General features: G+C 35.7%; 1 protein-coding gene across 1 annotated transcript in view; it reads left to right on the plus strand.

Annotated features, from left to right (window-relative positions):
• The window catches only part of ALDH1A1 (aldehyde dehydrogenase 1 family member A1), a 30500-nt gene extending 20112 nt beyond the window's left edge, over positions 1 to 10388 (plus strand). Inside the window, exons 8-13 of the mRNA XM_040089874.2 lie at positions 1464 to 1566; positions 2134 to 2318; positions 3870 to 4034; positions 5999 to 6156; positions 7662 to 7736; positions 9831 to 10388. Coding sequence (XP_039945808.1) covers positions 1464 to 1566; positions 2134 to 2318; positions 3870 to 4034; positions 5999 to 6156; positions 7662 to 7736; positions 9831 to 9903 — 759 coding nt within the window. The 3' untranslated portion in view covers positions 9904 to 10388. The remainder of the gene's footprint in view (positions 1 to 1463; positions 1567 to 2133; positions 2319 to 3869; positions 4035 to 5998; positions 6157 to 7661; positions 7737 to 9830) is intronic.
• The last annotated feature ends 259 nt before the right edge of the window (positions 10389 to 10647 follow it).

Below are 10647 nucleotides of genomic sequence, written 5' to 3' on the forward strand. Positions count from 1 at the left end.
GGTTATTATTAACTTTAAACAATATTTAAACAATGTTTGCATTGCTGGAAAGCCCTTCAAACAAAGGCAGTCCATGAGATACAGTAGGTTCTAGTACACCAAGAGTATTTTAAGGCTTACTCATTTAAACCAAAACTTTTTCATAATATTGTTTACATCTTTTTTTAAGAAGTTCTGTTATCTTTAAGTTTAATAACAATGGGATAACAGGAAGGTACCTAGGAAATCTCACTCTTCAGTCTGCATGCTTTTAGGTGAGGTGACAGATTTTTGGTATTTCAGTGATACTTAGTACTGTCTGGGTGGTCTTAGAAGAGTGTTTGAATATGTGTCTGTTTAAAAGGAAGGTCCCTTATTTTCCTTAACCTTCACTCTGAAGAACTGCAAGTGCTATAATTGAAGATTTCTCATCGCAGGCTATATATAGGATTAAGGATTAGCTATACACTTGACACAGTTCATTATATTGTCTGTCTACATGCATGCTAAATGGAAAAGCTGCCATCTGGTCTCTTAGCTACTTGGATGTAGACTCCAAAGATAAATATCATTGCCTCATGTCAGGGATCAGTATACAGTGAGTGCAAGAGTGATATTTACTCTCAGAAACCTTCAGCTCTACAGTAATGGGAAATGAAAACAACCCCAATCCCTGACATCTGAGAAATATCCCACAGATGTTCCAAATAGACAGTGACAACTACAGTTCCCAGTGCTCAGGGACCCTCCAAAGGCAGATCTACCACAGGGTGTACTCTAGAGCTCGGTGACTCTTCGCTCCTAGCAGCACAATTTAACAATGAGGAATGATGGCAGGAAGACTGGCAGAGGGAGGAAGTTTGCCTAATGGTGGTGATACACACAGGCAGTTAGAGATCGAAGCCCTAAGAGCTACAATCAGATTTTTCCTTCACAGCTTTTCCAGGGCAATTCATAGCAAGTAGTTCTTTTAATTGTGTCATCAGTAGAAAAAGCAGGGTAAGGGTTCTAGTTTGCAGAGTCCATTTCCTCCTCTTCATTTATCTAGGACAGAAATTAAAAGAAGGAAGGGTGTCCATGCAACCAGTGTAGATTGTCTCATAAACTTTGCACATTAAAGAGCCTTATCATGCATAAAACAAAGGACTTTAAATCTAATGGGAGTAACTGGTGGAGCAGCAACCTGTGCCTGCTTTAGATTAGAGATACATGCAAGTAGAGTGGTAGTAAGCGAAAAAGCATCATGTATATTTGCAGTTAACATTATATAGGGGGAACCTCTTCCAGAAAACATTTCCAGTTCATACGGTACAAGTCCTCGGCACCCTGACTCTAATCAGTTGTTTTATTTTAACTTATTTTTCATTTTATTATTGGGAAAGTAGAAGTCACTTAACTGATTTTCACTTTTGAGGAAATCAGAAAAGTATTATAGAGGTCATTACAAACTTTTGACATGAAACTGTCTTCTCCTTACCTTTTAGGTTGGCAAACTTATTAAAGAAGCAGCAGGGAAGAGCAATCTGAAGAGAGTTACCTTAGAACTTGGAGGAAAAAGTCCTAACATTATATTTGCAGATGCAGACTGTTAGTAACAATTTTATAATATGAGCTACTACTATTGCAATTCCAATGCATTTTTTCTTTTCTTTGTCAGTAAATTATTCAAACAATTTCAAAAAAGAAGTAATTTTTAATGTTTTCTGGTCATGACATAATTTTGCTAGATTGCCACCAAAATTGATGGCTCCTGAATAGGTATGGACCTCTGACAACCTGTTCACTCATAATGTAATTAATGATCATCTTAATGAATCGTGAACGCAGAATGAAAAATAGATAGAAGGATCTTGAACAAGTTTATTAACTGTCTGTCTGAATACTCCTCTTGGTACTCCTGACACGGCAACTAATTTTAAATCTGCATTTCCCATAGAATATCTAAATGTGTGTTCAGCTAGGTGTATCGTGGTGCTTTTAAGAAGGGCTGCTTGGACATAAGTAGATGGTTGTATACCTATGTTTTAAAGGGCGATTAAAAAAAAAAAAAAAAAGGGCTAAAAAGGGAAATTAGATGGGTGACAAAGGTTACTAAAGATTTTTTCATGTGACAATTCAGGTTTATGATCTGACAAACTCTTCATTTCTTTGCAGTGGACGCTGCTGTGGAATTTGCCCACATTGGTCTGTTCTATCACCAGGGACAATGTTGTATAGCAGGATCCAGGATTTTTGTGGAAGAGCCTATCTATGATGAATTTGTTCGCCGGAGCATTGAAAGAGCAAAGAACTATACTCTTGGGGATCCTTTGAAGCCTGGTGTACAGCAAGGCCCTCAAGTGAGTAATATTATGTATTTCCAGCATAATTCTGGACATGAATTCAGAATTCATGTCTAATTCATGACATCACTATTTAATGTCCTTCTAAACCTACTGTTGAAGTAGTTTCCAGGCTAAGTACAGTTTTGTAGAGGTTAGTCTGGAGTACAAGGAGGAAGAAATTAGAGTGATTGCTGTTTGTGCCAATAGCATAGGCCTAAGGTCTCTTTATCTTTTCTAGTTCTTTTTATTATTGAAGGGGAAAAATTATAAAAATTGATATGCCTTGAGAAAGCTCCAATGCAAGGTCTGTAAAAGTGCAAGTACAATCACCCTTGTCATGTTAGTGCCCGCTAACTTTTCATTCAGATAATGTCACTGTAAGTGACTAGCTTGAAGAAATAAGAGTTTCAATATCTTTTCCCCTTTTTCAAGGCACTAGACTTTTATTATCCTGCTCTCAGTTTTAGAATAATACACAATTAAAATGCAGGAAGTTTTTTTCTTCCTTTTGTTAAAGGGTTGTACTAACAGCTTTCCAATCAAATTAATGTTGAGATGCAGCATTAAAAAGTATTGCTATCCCAATGCTGTGAACTCACTAGATTACTTCAGAGCTCTGTTACAGTAGTTCTCATCTAGTCTTATCCCGCAGCAGTTTATAGTGCAGGATATGGAATAAAAAGATGGAACAAAAGCATTGTAGCAGAGACAAAGTAGGAGACAAAACTGCTCCCATGCATTTGATAGAGTAACATACTCTTTATTGATTATCACAGTCATTTTGAGTAATAAAGTAATAAAGACACCCAGTAAATTAGAAAAAGTGCACTCCAAGCCAAACAAGATTTGGGAAATTTAAAAATATTGTTTTGATATCCTGGAATACATTTTGATACAAGATAATAAATTCAGCTGAATAAATTTATGAGTCAAAGGGCAGGATGATTCAAAAAAGTAAACTCCATATATCTGGCATACAGCTAATAAAAAATTAACAGAAACCCTCTCTCATATTATTGTGGCTTTACTGAGTTTGAATTTCATGCTACAATTTAAATGTGAGATGTAAATACACACCTACTAAAAAATTAAGGAAGTTAAACATGTGAAAAAAGCCGTCATGAAAATATTTGAATGAGCGTAAAGACTCTTTTCTCCTCCAGTCTCATAATTTGCCTTTTTTGTCTTATTTTTCTCCTTTTGTCTATATTTTCTCCTTTCAGCCGAAGAGTAACTATTTTACAGATTAGAAAACTTATTCCTTTTAGAACTGGTATGAACCTATTTACTGGAAAATTGTAATCATGGGGTGTAGCTGCATTTCTTTTATGGTAATTATGTTAACTATCTCTCTTTGTCTTCAGATTCCTAGTTATGCTTTGAGTAATTCCTTCTAGAAACAAAAAATCATAGCCTGTATCAGGTCTATTCACTATGGTCTATTGCCACAGAGAAAAAGCCCTATTTTCCTCCAGCTCTCAGGGACACAGGTTTAGGTTCATAAGCTAGAAGAACAACTATTATCAGTGTATGTTTTTTTCATTCCTGAAATATCTTTTCATTTAGATCAATAAAGAGCAGTTTAAAAAAATCCTGGAGCTAATTGAGAGTGGGAAAAAAGAAGGAGCCAAACTGGAATGTGGAGGAGGTCCATGGGGAGACAAGGGTTACTTCATCCAGCCCACAGTTTTTTCTAATGTTACGGATGATATGCGCATCGCCAAAGAAGAGGTAAATAAATTTTCTGCAATCTCTTCTCTCACTTGAAGTCGTGCATTTAAATGTCTGTACAAAATATTCGTTTAAAAAGTCAAGTGACTATATGAAAATTTTCTCATTAAACCTGCTGTTCTGTCCTGGTGGTGTTTGAAGTGCTTTTCTTGTTTTCTGGTGCCCATTTCACCAGATTTCTCAAGGAAGGAGAGGAGTATGAGGCTACCCTGCCAACAAAGGCTCCTGCAGTAGAAAAATGCTGAGGTCTGGATTGTTTGCATTGCTCCATACTGTCCATGTCTCACGTATTAAAGTCGCAGTGACATGTAACAGACATGCAAACCTTGGAGGCACAACTTGTGGGTGTTTTACACCACCTAAGGAGCCACTTGGAACTTGTATGCACCAGGCAGCTACTTTGCAATATGAGAAACTAGTTGAATTGTACTTCCAGGGACATTTTGTTGGTGGCATGTCATTTTTCCTCTGTGAGGTTACTTAATTTAGATCAGTTTGCAATATGTCGACACATTATTGAAGAATCTGCTACTGTCCCAACTAAGATGACAATGTTAGGGCACCAGTGATTGTCTGGAAGGAACCAGAGACATTTGGGAGTGCTGAGCTGCCAACTCAGCTGGTTCTGTACTTAAGGACTCAAAGTCAAGTCACAGCCTCTTTGCTGTGGTGGGTTCTTTTTTCTTTTTTTTTTTTTTTTGTTTTTTTTTTACTTTTTTTTTTGGGGGGGGGTTTCTTTGTTTATTTCTTTTTTGTGTTTGTTTGTTTGTTTGGTTTGTTTGTTTGTGGGGTTTTTGTTTGTTTTTTGATTTTTTAAATTTATCTTAATTAATAACTGCTGCAATTGGGCTGCAATTGGCATCCATTATACTGCTTCATACTAGAAAGCTGATGCATTCTGCTAAACACACTTACCACATTCAGCAAGAGTCAACAGCCTGAGTAAAAATGACCACAGCATTTAGAATTTATTGTGACAGGGAGAGAGTTGTAAAACATGATAGAGCTGTATGAGACAGAAATTGGATTGTTTCTACCATACTTGACTCTATCATAGATTCAGGTAGGAAACAGCACAGAGTCATGATTTTTCATAGTTCTGTTACCCTTTGCTCAGCAGTACACGGACTGCTCCTCACATTATTTTAAGTGTAATGAACAAAGAAGCTATGGATAGCCAAGACAGTCCAAAGAATGTCTGAGTTTTGAAGCTCATGACTTGAACACTGGGGGAATGTTCAGTGGTTTTCTGATCTATGGAAATCAATCTTTGCAACTCTAACCAGAGACCTGCACTAAAAACTCAGTCAAGTAGAAAGATCACAGTCTGTTGAAATAGAATTAGTTAGATGTTGTAATGCCCCCCCAGCCTACACAGTCTTGGTGTTCTGTGATAGGGATGGGCACCTCTGGCTGAGAACTCTGAACAATGGCAGCAGGAAGCTGAACCTGAGGGACTATTCTCTTGACTCACACCCATATGGAAAGGAGAATTAGTTGTTTCACCTGGAGTACATTCTCAGTTGTGCAGCTACCTGCAGAGATAAAAGTCTAATAGTAAATTTAAGTGAAGAAAAAATTTAATGTCTTTCCTGACTTTAAAAATGGAGCTTGTCCAGAAAATATGATTAACCAAACCAACTGGTTTGTTGGTAACCAGTACAGATAGGTAGCACATTGTGACACCATGTTAACTACCTTTATGATGGGTGCCTTTTAACCATGGTTGGTTTTAATTATTCATTCATTGTTTTATGAACTATTTTCTATCTGTAATCTTGACTTCCTTCATATTGCAAAAAATCTTTATGCAAATTTATAGTATTTTTTAGAACTTTATTCACTCTTGACTTAATAAATTTGAGAATGAGGCCATCTGATAGAAGTAAACTTAAAATACATAAATTACTCCAAAGAGTAAGTTATTCTAGTTCACATCATATGTTTACATGTGTTTAATATAGATATTCGGACCTGTTCAACAAATCATGAAGTTTAAAACCATAGATGAAGTTATCAAAAGGGCAAATAATACCACCTATGGCTTAGCAGCAGCAGTTTTTACCAAAGACATTGATAAAGCACTGACATTTGCAGCTGCCCTTCAGGCTGGAACAGTATGGTAAGTAATGTTTTTTTAAATTCTTGCTTTAGATCTGCAGATGTCAATGGATATGTGAATTGTAAGACATATTCACAGTATTTTGGGTGGCCTTTTTTTATATTTATTCCTTGTCATCTTTATAGAGGTGGATCATTGTCTCTTCTATTTATTTTTCACACGTGTTTCCTATTTAATATGTTACTAAATAATTACTTTTTGTTAGTCTTCATACAATTTTTCCATAAACTTTGTCAAACAAAAATGAAATTTAGTTGATGAGAGGAAAAGGAAACAAAAGAAAATGCTGTGAGAGTGCCCTTTACTTCAGGATCTAGGGATAGCCCGATAGATAATTTATGAGACCAGTTTTGGTATTGTGTAAAGAAATTACATATCTGAAGTTCAGTGGCCATTAGCCTGGGCAGAGCAGCCATCTGTAATGGGAAAAATTGATAAAATATGATTGAAAAAAGAAAGCATATACAAGCTGTGAGAACTCCTAGAAGGCCAACTATTTCCAGCAATGGAAAAGAAGAGGCAGCCTATATGGAGCTGTAAAAGAAAAAGCTAAAAAATGAAAGAGTGGAAGCTAGGCGGCATAGCAGGGTCCAATGACGATCACTGACAAAGACCTGCATTCCCCTACAGTTATTGCAATGCAGCAGAAGGAGAATAACCAATTGTACTTGAATGCAAAACCTGTGTCCAATTTACATGTTATCTGAAAGCATTTGCAACCAGCACAAATTCCTGTGATCTAAGAATATATGCTTTCCAAACATAAGTTAACAATCTTGAGTTCAGAGTTGGTATTCTTTATATGGAAGAAAGTTTAGAATAGAACTGGAATATTTGGGATTTCCGCTTACATGATTGGTGGTCTAGGAATCCTTAACTATGAACAGAATCTCTTTTCTTGAAACCAGTAGACTAGCAGGAGGATAGAATATAAGATATGAAAATAGAGAATATTTGATTTGACAAGGCAGTAAGACAAAAAGAGCTTCTCAGCTAGGAAATAGGATGTGCATTCTGCCAAAATTCTTCATACCTAAAAATCTGCCTGTGAAATTCCTTTCTTATTATTGTGTCTTCGTTCTCAACAGCAATACAGAATAAAGTTTAACTGAGTAGAACCAAACAAAACTTCCTAAATATATAATGAAGCTATCCTGAGTTTACCTACTAGAAGGGTAGATATACTCTTCTGCAGAACACTTATTTGTGGATAATCTTTTGTGAGAGAGCTTCTGTACAAATTAGGAATTATATTGCAGTGATCAGAGAAAGATGTGACTGTCTCTCTTCCTGAAGACCCTTGCTGAGTTTTAGTACTCTGATAATAACTAGAGTTCGTTTTGATGCTTCATTTATCTGAACTTCAAACTACATACATTTTTGCAAACTTAGATATTGTTTGTGACTATCACCATAGGCTTTTTAGACGTGGCAGAAAAACACTGATTTTTCAGAGGTGAAAAAAATGTTTCATACTGTCAAAAGTAATTTTCCTATTCTTCCAGGGTTAATTGCTACAGTGCATTTTCTCCTCAGTGTCCCTTTGGAGGTTTTAAGATGTCAGGAAATGGACGAGAACTGTAAGTAAATACTTCTAAAACTGTAGATTCACAGGAAATTCAAAACAAAATTCCAACCCCCAACTTAAAATACACACAACTAAGATGTCTAGTTAAAGATTTTTTCAAATAAGTCTCTAGAGTGCTTAGAGGCATCATGTTGTCAGAGGCAAGATCAACCAGCAATTCCTCTACAAAATAAATAAAAAAATTTCTTAGATGCACACTTTTTCAATATGACCAGTTTGCAGTCTACTATGGTTGCAGAATACTGGTAAGCAAAATGGACCATTCTCTTTATGATTTACAGTTTTTGCATATATAGAGAAACTGTCATTTTCATGAAGGTAAATCTGTGGGTAGTTTGTGAAATCCCCTTTAAATGCTAAGTTTTTAAAACACAAGGCTATCAAAAATCCTTGATTTTAGTAAGATTTTTCACGTGAAGTTTCGCAAAGCCAATGTTTTGACAGTATGTGCCAACCAGGTCAAAAGTTATGATGAAAATAATCCTCTGCAGTCTTTAGACCTTTGGATTTTTCCCCAGAATAGGAGCAGAGTATCAGATTATAAACTAATCAATTTTTTTTTTCAAATTCTAAGTTTTAATCCAGTTTCAACTTGAATCATATCCTGTTTTACTTGTATTCATTCTTTGTTAAAAATGCCACTGTATAAGAACAAACTATTTTTAAAACAATCACTAAAAATCAGTACATGTAAGCCTTCTTTTTTTAGTTAAGGTAAATATATAACACTTTTAATGAACCATGGACGCGATTAAAAAAGATATGCATAGGTGAGACACTTCAGAGCTTCTGTTTATGTAGTTTCTTCAGAGATAAAGGCTAGTGTTTTCATACTTGTTCATCACTGCACACAATCTGCTTCTGATGGCAAAGCTCCCATTGACTTTAAAGTCAAGCCAATGTTGAGAGCTTTAGAAAACTGGAAATTGAAACCCCTCAATAATTTAGGCCAGTTTATCAGAGACGGCTTTGCCTTTGTTGGGTGCCAATAACTGGGAGATGAACAATTCTGAATTACAGCCTTTTTCAGAATTATCTTTTGGATTAATTTGCTGGAAATAAAAGACTATCAAAAATGTTCTCTATAACAGTACATTTTGAAGGAAATAACCTTTCATGCTAACAAAGTTTTTGGGTTCAAAGTCACAATTATTAGACCAATAAAAGTATTCCCACTAAAGGACAAGGAAAGAATCATCACCAGATATATGCCTGTCATGAGAAAATTTGTAAATATGTGACTACCGTTTTTACAAGTAGTAGAAATATGTGTGCAAAACCTACGTGGTTGTGTTAAGCCACTGACTTCCTTCATCCCCAAAATAAAATTTCCCGAAAAATTCTTGGAGTGATAACACCATTACTAATTAAACTACTGAATGCCATATACTAATAAAATTCATCTTTAAAAATGAAGGTAATCAGTAAACATTTTCACCCAGCACAAGTGTTCTGAGCACAGATTCTGTTTTGCTTATATATCTATCTAATAAGACAGCAGCAAAAAGTGTGCAACATTATACTCCATAGAGCAAGCTGTTAATGTCCAAATAGACTATGTCAGATGTCAAATAATTAGGAACACAAACAAGCTTCATCTTATCACTGAAAACATAAAGGTGAAACATGCTTGTAACACGTCAAAGATTTTAACCCTTTTTCACTGTCTGATAGTTTTCATTATGTAATGATTTTTTCCCCCATTTACTGGAGATGAAGTTCCTATTCTTTGACTCTGGAGAAAGCTCTTGACAGCAAAAGAACGTTACAAATAACTTGCTGCGCGTACTTGTGAAATCTAACATGTTCCTGATCTGCTGTACAGAAATGCAGTTTAGAAATGCTCTAAATTAAACACCACTCACAGAAGTAAAACTACCCTCTCCCATTTTTCTCAGGAGATCATTGCTGTAGCTTTTCAAGAGGTTTCCGGCAGCAGTCTGGCTGCACAGCTGTCTTCCAAATATGTCCAGTGTACTTGTTATATATCTGGCCAATTGCACACTACCGCTGAAAATCCCATCCAGAACAAAACTCATATACGAAGCATTAGCATAAAGGTTGCTTTTTGTTCTCTTTTATCTAGGGGAGAATATGGACTTCATGAATACACAGAAGTTAAGACTGTCACAATCAAAATCCCTCAAAAGAACTCGTAATGCTCTTTGAGTTGCAGAAATTAACATCTTCAAATGAATCTGAAAAGGCTATCTGAATTCTGAAGTGTTTTGTTGTCCAAGTGTTTCATTGCCTTTTCTGCTTTCTGATTGCATGAGGTACCTTCTTACATTAACAATAAAAGGAATAGCATAGAAAAAAAATTAATGTGATTAATTATGAAAATAAATCTTTAATGTCTGGTTCACAGCTAACTCATTTTAAAATCATATCCAGAAATATCTACTCTTGTTTGCAGTTGTAGCTCTCTGTAGTGTTATGAAAACTTTCCTTTTTCAGTATATACTACAAGTACAGTTTGCATTTATGTGCTCTTGTAAGTGTTAGATGGCAAGTTCTCCTTGCATTTTCTTTGTGGCCTTAATAAAAGCACTTAAGAGTAGTTAGGAGATGTTTCTATGTTTCTCTAGATCTATTTCTTGGACTATTAAAGTGGTTCATCCTGTTATATGAATGTAATCTGTACAATGTTAAAAAACATTAAAATTCACCTACAAAACCTAGTACTTCTCCCTTTGTTTCTATTACACCAGTTTACCACTGGGCAACATGTACCACAGAAGCACCAGTGGCACGTTCAGGTCATAAGAAATAAACTACATGTGCTATATGAAGGCTAAAGACCCCAATATTTTGCCAGTATTATACCTGGAAAAACGTGAACACACAGAACAGTACAAAGAGCACATAGAACATTTGCAAAGAGTCAGCACTTGGCTTTGCAG

This window comes from Hirundo rustica, chromosome Z, assembly GCF_015227805.2.
Source record: "Hirundo rustica isolate bHirRus1 chromosome Z, bHirRus1.pri.v3, whole genome shotgun sequence".
Taxonomy (NCBI): domain Eukaryota; kingdom Metazoa; phylum Chordata; class Aves; order Passeriformes; family Hirundinidae; genus Hirundo; species Hirundo rustica.